At 44.3% G+C, this 18,351-nt stretch overlaps 1 protein-coding gene across 1 annotated transcript; it reads left to right on the top strand.

Annotated features, from left to right (window-relative positions):
• The first annotated feature begins 235 nt into the window (after positions 1 to 235).
• Positions 236 to 16,916, top strand: LOC311101591 (tumor necrosis factor receptor superfamily member 19-like). Its single transcript, XM_084142722.1, has 10 exons — positions 236 to 691; positions 1,142 to 1,230; positions 1,577 to 1,690; positions 5,753 to 5,931; positions 6,103 to 6,188; positions 14,213 to 14,377; positions 14,538 to 14,663; positions 14,872 to 14,974; positions 15,473 to 15,804; positions 16,661 to 16,916. Exons 2-10 carry the CDS (start codon positions 1,165 to 1,167, stop codon positions 16,663 to 16,665), a joined length of 1,176 nt encoding a protein of 391 aa, XP_083998848.1. The 5' UTR covers positions 236 to 691; positions 1,142 to 1,164; the 3' UTR covers positions 16,666 to 16,916.
• Positions 16,917 to 18,351: the final 1,435 nt, after the last annotated feature.

Raw genomic sequence — 18,351 nt, 5'->3', positions numbered from 1 at the left:
TTTCTCTCAGCCTCTTTTAGATTGTTAACTTTCCGGCACTGGCTTCCTCTCAAAAAGCTGCAGACAGTCGGCCCGACCAATCCCAGAACAGCGGAGTGACGTCATGGCATCTGCAGCTCATTGAGATGAAAGGGAATGTTGAGGGTTGTGCTCAACTTCAAACCCAAGCCTGGCATCAAACAGCGAGCCCTCAGATAAACCAAACAAACAGACGGGGGATCGCACAGAGGGAGTCGGTCCTGGAAGCGCATTTCAAAACGGAATAACAACACAACCAGATCTCGACGCCTTGCACTTTTGCAAACTCTTTGCATTTCCACATTTTAATGAGCCTCTATCTTGCATGCAATTGTATCGACATGTGAGGTTATTGTCATATGATCATAATGACCTGTTTGTAGCGCTAGTGTCCGCCCTGTGGTTGCGCTTTGATGTAGGCCGATCAGAGATCAGATTACATGCTTTAGATCGCAGCCATCCCCTGCCTTTGATCTCCGCGCTGATTTTGTCCTCAATCCGGGGATTCGTCTGGACTGGAGTAGCGCAGTTGAGCAGCGAGCACATCGCATGGCTGGAATGGTCTGGATACCTATGCAGAACGCACAGGAGTGGATATCTGTCTGAAACTACACTCATTCAGCAAGGGAAAGGACAACTAAAGAACCCATCAGACTACAGCAGCACATACCAGGTAAAACGTGCAGAGGGCTGCAGTTCTTTTGTAGCCTATATGATTTTGAGACATTAAACAAACTGAAACCATTAACACATATTTTGACTTTTGACAAGATCATTCAGCCCTGGCTGGTTTGAGGCATGATGAAGCATAATTTTCCTCGCTGAATATATCAACTAGCTCATCAAAAACATTGTTACAATGTTACAACATAGTTGTATATGTTTCAAAGCCGGTATGTTGTGTTTATGTTGTGATTGGTCACTATGTCAACCTGTTTGGAGGAAAGTGGCTCAGAACAAATATAATTTACCTGCTCATGAGTATTGTGCCAATTTTCACTGGCCATACATTGGGCTTTTTGACAGCAATCCGATGTTCCACAGTATTCCTTTATGTTTGTTTTTTGTTGTTGAACAGAGTAGAAATGCACATCTTCATTCTATATCTTTCTCTCTTTTCCAGTCATTCTGCAGTAGCCTCTCAAAATGGCCTGGATGCTTGGGCACACCTGGTTACTTCTACTGACGTTACATGTAATATACTCATCTCTGGTGAGTCCTTTCTGCATTGAATGTACCCAACTAGTGTGATACCAGGCTTTTGACAGGCCATTTATAGTCTGATCTGCGATCTGTAATGTCCACATATAATAGACCCTGTAATAGTCTCCATTCTAAATGACTGTTGTCAGATCTGGCATGGACATCAATGTGTGGACGGACAGATATAGTAGTCTACATAGTTTGAGGAGTAAAAGCCAGTGGGTAAAATAGTGGCACTATTGTAGGGGGATTACACCCGCGCTGGACTCGGTCCACATGATCTCTTACCAATGAAAGGCGTGATGAAACGCAGGAATCCCTAGCTGTTCAGTATCAAATGATTATTCCCTCTCAGGTTCCTGTAACAGCGGAGGAGGAGACCAGAGAATGCAGGGAACAGGAGTACAAGGATCAGCTTGGGAACTGTAAACCCTGCAAGCAGTGCGACGCCGGGCAGGAGCTATCAAAGGTTTGGAGCCTAATAATGTACGCTATATAGACAGTAAAACTTAGACATCCATAAATTATGACCTCCTTAAGAGTGCCCTTAAATGTACTGCACTTTACATACAGACTTAAAATATCTGTGGAAAATGTAGTTGGCCCAATGATTCCATCTCAGTTTAACAAGTTTATAGGATGCTTCATCACAGTTGAAAGGAAAACATTTATCACTGTTTCCCTTGATCTATAAAAAGGAAAGAGACTAAAACCATGATAAAACTGGATACAAACAGAGCACTTAAACCATGTTGTAACTTCCTAAACCTGAATAACCTCTGGATAAGATATACCCTTGGTAAAAAAAAAAAACACCGCTTTTTTTCCTGAAAGAACCATGTTCATGAATAGAATGGATCCCAGTGTTTATAATAGTGAATCTTATGCAGGGAACTGAGGTTATTTATGACTTCCTCTGTTTCATGGAGAAAAGGGCCAAATGACTTTTGTAGAACACAGACCGCTCTTTAATCAGTCACACCCATACTTCGACCCTCTGTTGCTGAATGGATTCCATTGTTTTCCCCCAAGTTCCCTGTCCAAGTTATTGTCTCCATTGTTTGAAGGAAACCATGCATACACTTGCTGTACAGTGAGAGGGGTATGCCTTTTATCACTATTCTTGCCAAAGACATGGTGTTCTGTGTGGGCTGTGTAGAAACGGGTTGGAAGGCCAGAAGCAAAGTTAGTTTAGCAATGCTTTTCCTCCTACCACTTAAACATTATGCTCAGCTAAGCACAGGTAAAAAAAAACGTCCATCTTATACTAAATTGCCCTCTCGTAACATCTGTTGTACACATACTTTTCTACCAGGTTGCCTTTTATCTTGGTACAGACATGCAGTCAGTGGTGGTACGCTTCAGTGGGCCTCATGTTCCTCTGCCAGTTCAACAGCCATGAATGCTCGGCGCCCTGGGGTCCTGCTTAATAATTGTCTGCCTCATTCATTCTAAGTGGTAGCGGGAAGCCATCTCGCAGTGGAGGGAGGCTCGGAGCAGAGAAATAGTGCACCTAAGTGGGGAGACTTTCTAATAAGGCTGTGTGGCTGCCATATAGATATATGGAATGTAATTATACATTCTTCTGGATGTCTGCCTCTATTGTTGCAAAGTAACTTCACAAACATCAATTAGCTCTTCGTTCAGGGAACCACCCAAGCATCAGAGAAGTCCTTTATTAAAACGATCTGATATTTGTCATTTTCAAATGACAGATATAGCTAATATATGATTCACTCTGACCCAAGTGGGCTCGACAACAACCTTGATTAATGTTTTGACCAGGCCCCAGGAACTTGGAGAATGAACAGAGGATGGTATTTAACAAGCTTCCTGGCCTTGAGGGTGAGATTATTGTGAGCTCTTCTGAGTATCACACAACTCTCACTTGTGCACTGGTTTCTTCTTTCTATTAAATCATAGAAAATTACAGAAGTCTTCACCTTGTCTTTCATCCAGCATTTCTTCACTCTTGAGCAAATCTACAATTCCTAACAATACATACATACAGTACATACATACAGGAGTGACTGCCCCACATATAGTGCATGCATGCTGGGAACTTTGCATTAAGCCACTGGCAAAGAGGCAACATGTCTTTGATTTGTAGACACTAGACATTGAAAGAGCGTGGCTAGATCATCCTAAACCCATGGAAGTAATGACGCACTTGAAAGCTAATTTGCCTATACCCAATTAGCTCCATTTAAATGAGACAGTAGCATTATGTGATTCCTGGCTGCATCCCAAGATGGGATACCTTGACAGCATCTTTATTGTAAAAACAAAATGTCTTTCCATCCAATTATCTGAGATATTTTCTCACATTAGACACCTGATCTGGTCAGTGTGTTAAACCTTGTTTTGATCCTTTGTTAATCAGGACAAAGGACTGAAATATAAAATTCCTGGATGTTACAGTACTGCCTGGGTGGAGAGGGGACAAGTTGGCTGAGTGCTCCTTTTGTTCTGTGCCCTACCCTGGCCTGTATACGTGGCAGCCCCTCTCCTGCCATGCATTGCCACATGGACAGAGTCTTTGCCAGCACCCAGCTTTGTGGCGATCAATCCTCCTAGGGCCCCTTCATCTGGAAGTGGGACGACACTCTTCCGTCCAAAACCACTCTAAACAGCTCTGCTGTGACTGCTCTGCAGCGGCTAGCCTTCCGTGGCGTGCACTAGGAGAAACCCAGGCTCCAGGGTTCATCATCCTCCATGAATCTAAATTCTAACTTTATTTCCTTCTCTCTGTCATCATCCCCCTCCCTTCTCTCTCTCTCTCTCTCTCTCTCTCTCTCTCTCTCTCTCTCTCTCTCTCTCTCTCTCTCTCTCTCTCTCTCTCTCTCTCTCTCTCTCTCTCTCTCTCTCTCTCTCTCTCTCTCTCTCTCTCTCTCTCTCTCTCTCTCTCTCTCTCTCTCTCTCTCTCTCTCTCTCTCTCTCTCTCTCTCTCTCTCTCTCTCTCTCTCTCTCTCTCTCTCTCTCTCTCTCTCTCTCTCTCTCTCTCTCTCTCTCTCTCTCTCTCTCTCTCTCTCTCGTCTTTCCACTGTCCCCTGCTCTGCTGATGTGAAGGTCCTTATATGGAGAGCACACAACAACAGCTGCAGCCCTGCCCTAGCCCTCCTCCAGCCAAAGCCAAGGGCCAATGTCGTCTCATGTTTTGCTGAAATGGCCAAATTCCTCTATCTTCTGCCCTGACTCTGTAGGGCCATCACGGGATCCCATCTTTGCCTCGCTTATTTTTCTTTCTTTGCCCATCTGCCCAACCCCCGGGCTCCTGTGCCCATATTCCGGTGCGACTGCATGCCCAGGTGGTGAAACGGGACACGGTCGAGGAGAGAAGTGCCCTGTTTAAATTTGACCTTCACGTTAATGATATATGAGCCCCCCACCCATCAATCAGCCTGGCCTGGGAATGCAGTGTGGCAACAGTGGACGGGGGCAGCTGCTGCAGACAATAAAATGACTGATGTCATTCCAGCAGGGTCCTTTTACTTGGCGTGGGATGAGATGATCAGCAGGAATGTAAATGTTCCTATGACCATATCAAATCCAGGTTGCCAGCCTCTGTGTGCCAAATAAATACTATATAGTACCGAATAGGAATCACATTAACACTAGACCTACTACATACACCCCATTATATATTTTTAGACAGAACGGAATAGGCTATAGTCTCGTGTCGAGAGGAAAGCCAGTATGAGGGTTTGCGCTCAGTCTAGAATGAAAGGCGGCCAGTGCGTGGGAAATAAAATATCTGTAGAGTTAAAAAAGTACTCATACTCAAAACAATGAAAAGGAATAACCCAAGGAGGCTGAGAGAAAAAAAACAGTATAATGATATACTATATATATATTCTTGTGTCCCCATTTTATGAGGTGTACCCATTAATCCAACGGTAAACAGATACACTCTGGTTATATAGATAATATATCCAGGGTGATAATATATTCAATATGGGTCCAGTAATATTTCCATCTTAGATTCGCTATAGGGTTAAAGCCTGACAACTGAGCTGGTTCCATATTAGATCACTCATTCATTAATGAGATGCTGTGCTTTTTAAGTGCAGTTCCCATTGTAGAGACCAGGAGATGTATTCAACTTCTTACGCTTGTGCACCTCTCCATAATCCCTGCCCCCTAGCTAACTGAAGCGTTGCCTACATACACTGGCCTCTCAATCACCAGGACACTCACTGAGTTGTTCCAGAAAGAACCAGTCGCACAAAAACCCAGCAATAAACTTGCAATAATACAACAGTGGGTGTCCCAGAGGGCCTTTATCATTCAAATACCCGGCCATTCTGGGGCCTGCAGCGGAAGGCCACTCATTGATTCTGAGAGAGTCAGGGAGATTATTGCCAGTGTAAGATGGACTCTCAAAAGAGTCTGACCATTGTTCCCTTAAGATTTTGGAAGCCAAGATCATTCTTTAATTCTAGACACCCTGGTATCCCACATTCAGAGCTTTTCTCCAGCTGCCCCCAGCCCCACCTCTCACCCGGGGGATTTCTCCCGTTAATCCCTCCAGGAATGTGGCTTTGGTTACGGAGAGGATGCCCGGTGCGTGCCCTGCAGAAGCAACCGCTTCAAAGAGGACTGGAACCTGCAGAAGTGCAAGCCCTGCCTGGACTGTGGCCTGAACAACCGCTTCCAGAAGGGCAACTGTTCCACCACCAGCAATGCCGTGTGCGGAGACTGTCTGCCTGGGTGAGGGAAGAGCTTAATCACTTACAACAACTACTCTACTTCTACTACCAGTGTACTACTACTCTGTTACTACAGATAATGGTCAAAGTATTGGTTCATTACTTCATACAATCAATTAAGCAGATTTATGAGAACTTTCATAATAATCCAATGCTATGTTGTGTTTAACAGGTTTTACAGGAAAACTAAGCTGAGCGGATTCCAAGATATGGAGTGCATACCATGTGGGGACCCTCCTCCTCCATATGAGCCACACTGTGAGCACTCACTCTCTCTTGTGTAACATCAGTTGTGTAACATCAGAAGAGCCTCTGAGGAAAAGTTCTCAATAACTTGAACCATTCATATCAGGCCAAGGAATGTAGCCGGTGACATTACAGACTAAATAAGTAATATCTGTAGCTTGAATGAGAAGTTGAGAACATCATTAATTGCTAAAACTATTGAACTTCAGGCTAAAAGTACAACCAAGACCCCAAAAACATGTCAGGCCATAATGCCATAACAAAGCAAATACTGTACCTTCATCTAAAACATGCCAGCGCAAGGCCCTTAGAGTAATCAGAACCACAACCAAAATGGGTGGAGAAAATCATAGCTCATTCAGTAAAGTCTCATTGAGCCAGCCAACTATGTTTTATGCCCAAATAAATGCTTAGTTTTACAACCAGGCCCATAAATGTTGAATTGGATTGGATGCTAGCATAATAGTCGGTCTTGCCAGAACTGGATTATATTAGCTGGGACCATACAATACGACCCACCATCATTGCTCCATTCCCAGGGACTGCAGAAAACCTCTTATCTTAAGTAAAAGTCTCCATCCACATATTTCAAGCAAAAAGGAGTTTCGAAATACACTATATATACAAAAGTATGCGGACACCCCTTCAAATTTGTGGATTCGGCTATTTCAGCCACACTCGATCCTGACAGGTGTATAAAATCAAGCACACAGCCATACAATCTCCATAGACAAACATTGGCAGTAGAATGGCCCTACTGAAGAGCTCACATTCAACGTGGCACCGTCATAGGATGCCACCTTTCCAACCTTTCAAATTTCTGCCCTGCTAGAGCTGCCCCGGTCAACGGTAAGTGCTGTTGTTGTGAAGTGGAAACGTCTAGGAGCAACAACGACTCAGCCGCGAAGTGGTAGGCCACACAAGCTCATAGAATGGGACCGCCGAGTGCTGTAGCACGTAAAAGTCTTCGGTCCTTGGTTGCAAAACTCACTACCGAGTTCCAAACTGCCTCTGGAAGCAACGTCAGCACAAGAACTGTTCGTCGGGAGCAGCCGCACACAAGCCTAAGATCACCATGCACAATGCCAAGCGTCGGCTGGAGTGGTGTAAAGCTCGCCGCCATTGGACTCTGGAGCAGTGGAAACGTGTTCTCTGAAGTGATGAATCACGCTTCACCATCTGGCAGTCCGACGGATAAATCTGGGTTTGGTGGATGCCAGGAGAACGCTACCTGCCCCAATGCATAGTGCCAACTGTAAAGTTTGGTGAGGGAGGAATAATGGTCTGGGGCAGTTTTTCATGGTTCTGGCTCCTTAGTTCCAGTGAAAGGAAATCTTAACGCTACAGCATACAATTACATTCTAGACGATTCTGTGCTTCCAACTTTGTGGCAACAGTTTGGGGAAGCGCTTTCCTGTTTCAGCATGACAATGCCCCTGTGCACAAAGCAAGGTCCATACAGAAATGGTTTGTTGAGATCGGTGTGGAAGAACTTGACTGGCCTGAACAGTGCCCTGACCTCAACCCCATCGAACACCTTTGGGATGAATTGGAACCCCGACAGCGAGCCAGGCCTAATCGCCCAACACCAGTGCCCGACCTCACTAATGCTCTTGTGGCTGAATGGAAGCAAGTCCCCGCAGAAATGTTCCAACATCTAGTGGAAAGCCTTCCCAGAAGAGTGGAGGCTGTTATAGCAGGAAAGGGGGGACCGTTTTGGAATGAGATGTTCGACGAGCAGGTGTCCACATACCTTTGGTCATGTAGTGTACCAGTGTTGAAATGATTGCATCACATCATGCTTCTTTAGTTAGGTCTTGAATGAAATAAGAGAGTGCAGTGTCACATGATGTATATCTTCAGAGAGGACATTCTTGAGCTGTGTAGTGCAATTTTCTAGTACATTCTATGTATCCACGGAGGTCTATTAAGCATTTCTTAAAGGGGGTTTTGTTCACAAAGCAGTGTATTGAATTCCAGTAGGCCACTACTACATCTCATTAGCCACCTTTTTTCGGCCATTACCAGTGGTTAAGTATAACCTTATGATTTTCGGCACACACACAGAGAGAGCGGGCTAGCTAACTTATACCTTTGGTAATTAAGTGTGACTTCCTGATGCTTGTGGAGGCCACAGCTGTTCCTTGAGTAGGTTTGGCAGCGTGTTTGTATGAGCCGTCCAGCCAGGTCTAGCACCCCTCTGTTAGACAACTTGAACTCACAAACTCAGTTTACATTTGCTCTTCCTGGAGATGTAAAAAATTATTCTCAAATTTAGTATGTACAGCTGTGTCACACCCTCAAAATGAGCTAGTTTTATTACTACCATTTTTGGATAGGACAATAAATATGTATTTTCAAGCAATAACTCTAAAGCATGCAGTATTAGTAATAGAGAGTCTACATATGACTAAACCATATGTAATCACCCTGAACATGGGCCTTGGGACATGCATGTCTGTCTGTCTGTTTGGCTGGCTGTCTGGCTTGCCATTTTGATTGCAGAGGCCCATGAAACAAAATGGCCATTGTGTCCCAGAGAGAGCAAAGTTGGTAGTTACTACAGGGAGTCTCAGTGGAATGCTTCCAAATGTTTGAAAGTCTTGATCTCTCTTCCTCCAGTGTTATCTTGTGGACGGTGGTGAAAACTTAAAGGGAAGATCATTCTAATAGGCCACACTGGCCCGGGGCGAAGCTGCAGCTGTGCAGGGCGGCTGCTTTTGGAGGAGGCCGTAAATCTTAACGCACTTCAGTCTCCCGGGCAGTTTTTGGAGCAAAGTAAAAATGAGATTGTGTTTTATGGATTCCTTCAGTCGCTTTAATGTATTTCATCTACTGGAGTTTTTTTGTCTGTGTCACGGTAGAGCTGTAAACGTTGGCTGGAGAGAGGCCAACCATAGCCCCCACACCCCACACCCCAATCCCCCCACTCCCCAGCTCCAGAACCGTTTTGGCATTTTTACTCATTCCAAACAGATTTCAGCCAAGGTCATACGGGAATTTAGTATGTTGGTTTGGTAATAGCAAAAACAATCCTTGCTTTGGCTTTGAGTTGGTTTTTGTTCTATCCCCTGACATTCCTTTTATATAAGTTGGAAGCTTAACAGTCAGATAAATATTTTTAGGCACATGTATCTCAAACCAGGATTTCACAGCATACACAAAAGGAAGTCAGTTCAATTTCATTTGAAGCAATCCGATGCAAATTCAACAAGCGTGCAGGTCAGGCTGTTGAAAGACAACGCAGACTCTTATCACCTCTTCATGCAACTGTAACACTTTTCCTAGAGATAGGGCTTGTGGCCAGGGCTACTCAAGACCCTAAAACTCATGACCCGACTGATATCCATCCTCATTTCTCTCAACATGTTACATTCAGACAACTTTATCTCAACCGTTATTTTCTTCTACTTGCCTTCGGAAAGAATTCAGACCCCTTGACTTTTTCCACATTTTGTTACGTTACAGCCTTATTCTAAAATTGATTAAATAGTTTTTTCCCCTCATCAATCTACACAAAATACCCCATAGTGACAAAGGAAAATTTTTTTGTTGTTGAAATTGTTGCTAATTTATTACAAATAAAAACCGGAAATATCACATTTAAGTAAGTATTCAGACCCTTTACTCAGTACTTTGTTGAAGCACCTTTGGCAGCAATTACAGTATCGAGTCTTCTTGGGTATGACGCTACAAGCTTGGCACACCTGTATTTGGGGAGTTTCTCCCATTCTTCTCTGCAGATCCTCTCAAGTTCTGTCAGGCTGGATGGGGAACGTTGCTGCACAGCTATTTTCAGGTCTCTCCCGAGATGTTTGATCGGGTTCAAGTCCAGGCTCTGGCTGGGCCACTCAAGGACATTCAGAGACTTGTCCCAAAGCCACTCCTGCGTTGTCTTGGCTGTGTGCTTAGGGTCGTTGTCCTGTTGGAAGGTGAACCTGGTCCCAGTCTGAGGTCCTGAGCGCTCTGGAGCAGGTTTTCATCAAGGATCTCTCTGTACTTTGCTCCATTCATCTTTGCCTCGATCCTGACTAGTCTCCCAGTCACTGCCACTGAAAAACATCCCCACAGCATGATGCTGCCACCACCATGCTTTACCGTAGGCAGAGTGCCAGGTTTCCTCCAGACGTGACGCTTAGCATTCAGGCCAAAGAGTTCAATCTTGGTTTCATCAGACCAGAGAATCTTGTTTCTCATGGTCTGAGAGTCTTTATGTGCCTTTTGGCAAACTCCAAGCGGGCTGTCATGTGCCTTTTACTGAGGAGTGGCTTCCGTCTGGCCACTCTACCATAAAGGCCTAATTGGTGGAGTGCTGCAGAGATGGTTGTCCTTCTGGAAGGTTCTCCCATCTCCACAAAGGAACTCTGGAGCTCTTTTAGAGTGACCATTGGGTTCCTGGTCACCTCCCTGACCAAGGCCCTTCTCCCCCGATTGCTCAGTTTGGCCGGGCGGCCAGATCTAGGAAGAGTCTTGGTGGTTCCAAACTTCTTTCATTTAAGAATGATGGAGGCCACTGTGTTCTTGGGGACCTTCAATGCTGCAGACATTTTTTGGTACCCTTCCCCAGATCTGTGCCTCGACACAATCCTGTCTCGGAGCTCTACGGACAATTCCTTCGACCTCATGGCTTGGTTTTTGCTCTGACATGCACTGTCAACTGTGGGACCTTATAGAGACAGGTGTGCCTTTCCAAATCATGTCCAATCAATTAAATGTACCACAAGTGGACTCCAATCAAGTTGTAGAAACATCTCAAGGATGATCAATGGAAACAGGATGCACCTGAGCTCAACTTCGAGTCTCATAGCAAAGGGTCTGAATACTTATGTAAATAAGGTATTTCTGTTTTTTATATTTCATAAATTTGCAAACATTTCTAAAAACCTGTTTTGGCTTTGTCATTATGGGGTATTGTGTGTAGATTGCTGAGGATTTTTTGTTTTTTAATCCATTTTAAAATAAGGCTGTAACGTAACAAAATGTGGAAAAAGTCAAGGGGTCTGAATACTTTCTGAAGGCACTGTATACTTTCCTCACTTCAAAGATCCATGCCATGTCTCCTAACCACTGACTGTAAAAAAGTATAGCATTAGCAGCATGCAGGAAATTATCTGAGTTGCAAACCAACACATGCCAAAAGAGTGCGGTCAACCCTTAAAATCAAGACTTGACATGAGTGAAGTGTTTACAATCAGAGCAACAAAACTCCTCACCACTGCCGTAATCAAGTATCCATGCAAATGTATAAAACCACAACCGCATAGCAATGCTAATTTGTTTTTCTTGCAACACTTAAGGGGTGTTGGCTGTATTTATGATAGGAAGATCTGTTTAGCCAAAAAGGCAAACTCTTGGTTGTGGAGGGCTCATACCTCTTTGGCAATGGGAAGTCATTCCAGTCAAAATCTCTAAAGTTTCACAGGTGATGAATGCAGATGGAGTCACCATTAGTTTTCAGAAGGGGCCATTCATACTTCCCACTGGGCAAAAACTGGTTGAATCAACGTTTTTCCCACATAATTTCAACCCCCAAAATTCATGTGATGATGTTGAATCAACGTGAAAACTGATAGGATTTGAAAAAAGTGATCAATGTAAGAGAATTTTGTATTTGTTTCACCTATTTTATTTTATTTTTACTAGACATTGAACTGACGTATGTTCCCAGTGGGTTGGTGGTTCCCTTTCTCTTTGTGGCCTGTCATACACAAGGCTTTAAGTTTGGCATTCCCAAAAGTCAACAGGGAGAGAGGAGAGCGAATACCAAAACTAGCAGTTTATTGGCAGGGTGCGTTGTGTTGATACGATCGGCAAGTGAGGTCTCCTTAATGGGCCAGCCTTAATCTGTGTTTTCTGCAGCTGTCTGGGAGTGAAAAGGGCTGACACTGGGCTGGGGGTGTGGGGGAGACACAGCTGGCTGCGGAGGGGAGTGGGGGAGGGCTGGCTGGATCAGAGGCGGGACGGCTTTGACATGGGGTCTCAACAACTGTACAGTGGAAGAAAAAGTCTGAGAGGGTGTCTGCACCATGGTGAGAAAATGATGTGCCTTGCTTGTGTAAGCATGGGTGTAGGTGTAATAATAATAATAATAATATGCCATTTAGCAGACGCTTTTATCCAAAGCGACTTACAGTCATAAGCATGGGTGTAGGTGTAAGCATGGGTGTAGGTGTAAGCATGGGTGTAGGTGTAAGCATTGGTGTAGGTGTAAGCATGGGTGTAGGTGTAAGCATTGGTGTAGGTGTAAGCATGGGTGTAGGTGTAAGCATTGGTGTAGGTGTAAGCATGGGTGTAGGTGTAAGCATTGGTGTAGGTGTAAGCATTGGTGTAGGTGTAAGCATTGGTGTAGGTGTAAGCATGGGTGTAGGTGTAAGCATTGGTGTAGGTGTAAGCATGGGTGTAGGTGTAAGCATGGGTGTAGGTGTAAGCATGGGTGTAGGTGTAAGCATGGGTGTAGGTGTAAGCATGGGTGTAGGTGTAAGCGTTCAGTCAAACCTTTCAGCAAGTAATTTTGGATTACTTTGATAGAGGACGTTCCAAAATGTTGATAGGAAGCACATTCCAATTATTTCTTTTGAAGATGTTTGATTTAGTGGAGAATGTTACTGTATCCTCACAAAATCATCTCAACATATATCAAGTTATATTCCGCTATATAAACTGTCTACTATAATTTATGTATTTGCCTTGATCTGAGCAGTGCACTCCTGTTGACTCCCTTGTCAAAACTGTTAGCAAACGGCACTTGGTTTCTGTCATAACACTTTTGAAGACCTATCTCCTCTGAAACATCCTAATCTTGTTTTAATAAGCCGTCATCACCTGTTTGTTTACAATGTATATTTAAATGCTTATTTATTTTGCCCCTGGGTCAAACTGAAATGTTAAGCTTCGCCGGCAGTTTGGGATTTTTTTCTTCCTCAGATGGAATGTACAAATACCCTTATCCCCTATCCTCTATCCCGCTAGAATATAAAACCATTGGCCAAGGCTAAAGTAATGTTTGCATTGCATAACAAAGGGCTCTTGAATTTGAAAAGGCCAAACCCACTGCTTTATGATTTATGTACTAAAAAGCAAACAGCGATTGAAGGGGTCTATTGAAAAATATTTTTCAAATAAAAAATATGTTAAACAGATCTCACACAATCACTATTTTCTCTATTGTGGGCGAGTAGCCAGTCACTTTTTCATAGTAGGCGTAGTATTACTTTAGGTATTATGTTTGCTCTCTATGTAAACCTACACACCAACTATGCACAGGTCATGACCAAAAATTACAATCACAGTTAATACAATCATACTTCTGTTGCTTGTTGAAATAATATCAGTGGCCTTATTGCACGTGTTTAACTTGTGACTAGACATCCGTCATGTACCAAATTATTCCTCAACAAATTAAGCCCTGATGATCCATATTCGTGGGAAAGTGTTTAATGAGAAGCTGTCCTCAAGGCCAGGTCCCTTGATGTGAGAGTGTGTGAACAGTTTGGGGGCGGGGAGCCTAGACAGTGACATCAGATTTCCCTGGGGGCTAGCCTAGGACAGCAGCAGCAGTTGCAGTAATGGGATAAACACAAATGCACGCACACGCACACGCACACACACACACACACACACACACACACACACACACACACACTCGCTTCAAACGTCTGGCCAGACTGCACAGACTTAATGACAGGCTGTCTGACTGGCATGAGAGGGCCTTGGGGTAGGGGGAAGAATGACTGTAATAACTCATCCTCGGGAGGGAGAGAATTTACTCCAGGCATTCTCCTTTGAGTCTCTGTCTCCTTGGAGGACTCAGTGGGTCAAAGACAGCTACTACATGCCAATAGATTGTACTACCAAGGTCAGACAAAGACACGACACAGTCGACTCGAAAATGTAGTCGTTCTCAAACTAGACAGTTACAAAAACATTTTATTTTACTTTTTTCAACTTCCCTTGTAAATTCCCATGTTATTATGTGGTGATGTTTGATGCTCATATTGACCGTCTCTCTCTCACCGTGTCTATCTCTGCCCCTACAGGCAGCGGGCGGGTAAACCTGGTGGCCATCCCCCCGGTGGTGACCAGCCCTCGGGACATGGCCCTGGCAGCGGTCATCTGCAGCGCTCTGGCCACCGTGCTGCTGGCCCTGCTCATCCTCTGTGTCATCTACTTCAAGAGACAGCTGCTGGAGAAGAAGCCCAGCGGTGAGTGACCAACTTGAGCTTGAAAGAAGTCATTACAATGGTGTGGAAATCTCAGTGGAGCATTGGGACCAACAGGTGGCTTTGCTTTAGAAATATAGCAGCTACTATCTTGCACTTGTTTGGGGTCTCCATTATGAAAAAAGTGTATTTTTTACCTCAGCATCTCAAAGGTCCCAGGACGGTCCATACAGTGGGGCTGAGTTGTCGTGCCTGGACCGACGGAGGCTCCATGACTTCCCTCAGCGCCCATGCTGCCAGTGTCACCAGGGGCCAGGCCACACCTGTGGTAGGTCCTATTACTGGTGGGCTTCTACATTCACATCACTCTTTATGAGCCTTGGTTCTCAAACAGGTCACTCTGTCAAGTTGTATGGAGTCTTTGACTGTATTACTATGGTACTGGCATTGCTGTACACTGAGGCTTCAAGGCCAGGTCATCCATGCTTTCTGATGGTTGGCGGTTGGTCACACGGTTTTTCCTGTGTGATCTCCAGGCCCAGTGCACCTGATCCCCTCCCTGTGCTGTGATGAAAGCTGCAGTTTGGGCTGGAGCAGAGACACCAGCCCCTTCCAGTCACAGATCAGCCTCAACGAGGGGTGAGGACCATGACACAACACCACTCACCTCACCTCCACTCAAAACCATTAACCACGATTAATTAACCACCAATCAACATCATTTCACATTGTTCAACACCATACACCATCATAATTCATCAACACCAATCACCATCTATTCTAGTACATGGATGCCCAAATATGACAGTCAGAAAAACCAATAACAAGCACAGCAACTGATATTGTTTGACATCATGTCTCCTGGAATCCCAGAAAGACCTAGAAGTGTAGATAGACATACAGTAAACCATTGCTGTGGTGGATAATGTTTGCGAAACCGAACAACATTCCTTTACACACCTCTGGTTCAGAACAGGAAGAGAACAAGGCCAACAACAATCTTGTTATGGTGTTAACTTTGGGTCTGTTTGGGAGATGACTGTCAGAGAATTGCCTCCCTGGGACTGTGGTTGGATCATTACTGATGGGACTGGGAGAGATTTATGCTGCTGACACGGCCTCCATTTTCCCCTACAGATGCGGCGTGAATCCCTGTGAGGAGAACGTCCTGGCCTATCTGAAAGCCCATCCAGAGCCCTGCATCTCCAGAGAGGCCGACGAGACATGGCCGCTCATGCAGAACCCCGACTGTGCCGAGAGCTTGGGACCGCCCAGCTGCAACCGAGAACCAACAGAGAGGAGCGATGTGGAGGAAGAGGGTGAAGAGGACAAGGAAGAAGAGGAGGAGGGGGGCAGGTCAAGTGAGGACACACAGGAGAAGTCAAATGAACAGGCTAGACAGAGCCAGGAGAAGACTGGTGCCCTGACAGAGGTCCTCCTTCCAAAGCAGCAGCCATCTTCACTGGAAGGTCAGTGGTGTCTTGCTGTACTGTATGAACTTCAATGCAGACACACACAGAATGGTCCTCAGTGTACATACAGTTTGAAATTGAGCGATGCTTGGTGTATAACATACTTCAAATGCTCACGTAGGGTAAGCTTTCCCAATAGTCATACATGAGCCAAGCCAATGAGCGATTAACAAACACAGTAACACACTATTCTTCACTGTGTCAAGAAAATAGGAAAGTATGCGATTGCAAACACTATTAAGCTCAGGAATCTAAAGGCCTTAGGTAAACTATGCCATGAAAGGAATGTGCTGTAAAGAAGAATCACTGCTTCTCCTATTTAGAATTCTTCTGCATAGCAGGTTCCTACCTGATTAATATGAAATTGCACCGATAAGAAATGGTTGAGTCCATTAAAACACTATTTATGGAAAAAGCTTCAGTGTATCTGCCAAATGGAGCTTCAGAGCCAGAGCAGATTGTCTGAACTGATGGAATCCAGTGAGTGGGAATGAGCTCAGAGCAGAGCAGCAGAAGCCCCAGCAAAACACAGTCAAGTAGAAAGCTACAACACAGAAGCGTCAGGACAGAGGAGACATTCTGTGTCCTAACAGCATAGTTCAAACACACACACACACACACTTATTTTACGACAACTGTTGCACTCCCTTTGATTGGCAGGGACAGTGTTGTGTCCATGGAAACTGGAACTAGCCAAGAAGCAAAGAAAGGGCCAGGCAGCGATCCCAGCTAAGCTTTCTGATGTTGTGCGAAGGGGATATTGTTTTAACTGACTCGGTCCCTGCCTGACCTATGTTAGGTAGATAGATTACTAATGTCTGTGTGTGCTTTTCTCCGCTCTCTCTTTTTCCAGGATGACATGGATTTATTTGGCTCGTGTTCCACCCTTGAACCGCCCTGGACCTGAAAACAGTCCAGAAAGATCCCGTTTCAGATTACACTAGCCCACACACCAATTCCCAAAAAGTGTGTGGCACACAATCTCTTTCAAGCGGCTTGTGACCCACGGCCTTCCGTCACACATCTGAAGGGACTATGTACAGTTCTGTGAAAAAGTATTTGGGACCCTTTCTAATTTTCTCTACTTTTGCATATTTTTGATACTAAATGTTATCAGATCTTCAACCAAAACCTAATATTAGATAAAGGGAACATAAGTGAACAAATAACACAACAATCACATACTTATTTCATTTATTTGATAAACAAAGTTATGCAACACCCAATGTCCCTGTGTGAAAAAGTAATTACAGCAAAGCATCCCCAAACCATCACACTACCACCACCATGCTTGACCGTTGGTATAAGGTTCTTACTGTGAAATGCAGTGTTTGGTTTTTGCCAGGCATAATGGGACCCATGTCATCCAAAAAGTTATACTTTTGACTCATCTGTCCATAGAACATTCTTCCAAGAGTCTTGATGATCATCCAGGTGCTTCTTGGACAAGATAGGTACCATTATATCTGGCGAAAACCAAACACTGCATTTCACAGTAAGAACCTCATACCAACGGTCAAGCATGGTGGTGGTAGTGTGATGGTTTGGGGATGCTTTGCTGCCTCAGGAACTGGACGACTTGCCTTATTAGAAGGAACCATGAATTCTGCTCTGTATCAGAAAATTCTACAGGAGAATGTCAGGCCATCCGTCTGTGAGCTGAAGCTGAAGTGCAGCTGGGTCATGCAGCAAGACAATGATCCAAACCACACAATCAAGTCCACATGAAAATGGTTAAAAAGCAACGAATTTGAAGTTTTGGAATGGCCTAGTCAAAGTCCAGACCTAATCCCAATTGAGATGTTGTGGCAGGACTTGAAACGAGCAGTTCATGCTTGAAAACCCACAAATGTTGCTGAGTTAAAGCAGTTCTGCATGCAAGAGTGGGCCAAAATTCCTCCACAGCGATGTGAGAGACTGATCAACAACTAAAGGAAGCATTTGGTTGCAGTCATTGCAGCTAAAGGTGGCACAACCAGTTATTGAGTATAAGGGGGCAATTACTTTTTCACACAGGGGAATTTGGTGTTGCATAACTTTGTTAATTAAATATTTTTACATTTAGGGCGGCAGGTAGCTTAGTGGTTAAGAGTGTTGTGCCAGTAACCGAAAGGTTGCCGGTTGTAATCCCAGAGCCGACTAGGTGAAAAATCTGTCGATGTGCCCTTGAGCAAGGCACTTAACCCTAATTGCTCCTGTAAGTCGCTCTGGATAAGAGCGTCTGCTAAATGACTAAAAATTTAAAATTTTTAAATAAGTATATATTTGTGTTGTTATTTGTAAATTCAGGTTCCCTTTATCTAAATTGGGTTTTGGTTGAAGATCTGATAACATTCAGTATAAAGATTATGCAAAAATTGAGAAAATCAGATAGTGGGAAAATACTTTTTCACGGTACTGTAAATAAATGCTAACAAAAGACTTCATGGCAAAATAAAGCACAAGAGCTGAGACTGAAAATAAATCTATGCACAACGTGAGGTTGCCGGGCCAGAGGCTGATATAATGAAGTTGAAATGATGACAAAATGACTGTTGACTGGTA

This window comes from Coregonus lavaretus (assembly GCF_964263955.1).
Source record: "Coregonus lavaretus genome assembly, chromosome: 26".
In the NCBI taxonomy this organism is placed as follows: domain Eukaryota; kingdom Metazoa; phylum Chordata; class Actinopteri; order Salmoniformes; family Salmonidae; genus Coregonus; species Coregonus lavaretus.
The sequence above is the reverse complement of the archived record's forward strand: the minus strand, read 5'-3'. Positions and strand labels throughout refer to the sequence as shown.

What these genes read in the sequence shown, in the direction of transcription:
- LOC311101591 (XM_084142722.1), top strand. Translation starts at nt 1,165, where the DNA reads ATGGCCTGGATGCTTGGGCACACCTGGTTACTTCTACTGACGTTACAT. An exon ending in TCCTCCATATGAGCCACACT is followed by an intron (nt 6,189 to 14,212) that starts GTGAGCACTCAC and finishes CTGCCCCTACAG; the next exon opens with GCAGCGGGCGGGTAAACCTG. An exon ending in CAGATCAGCCTCAACGAGGG is followed by an intron (nt 14,975 to 15,472) that starts GTGAGGACCATG and finishes TTTCCCCTACAG; the next exon opens with ATGCGGCGTGAATCCCTGTG.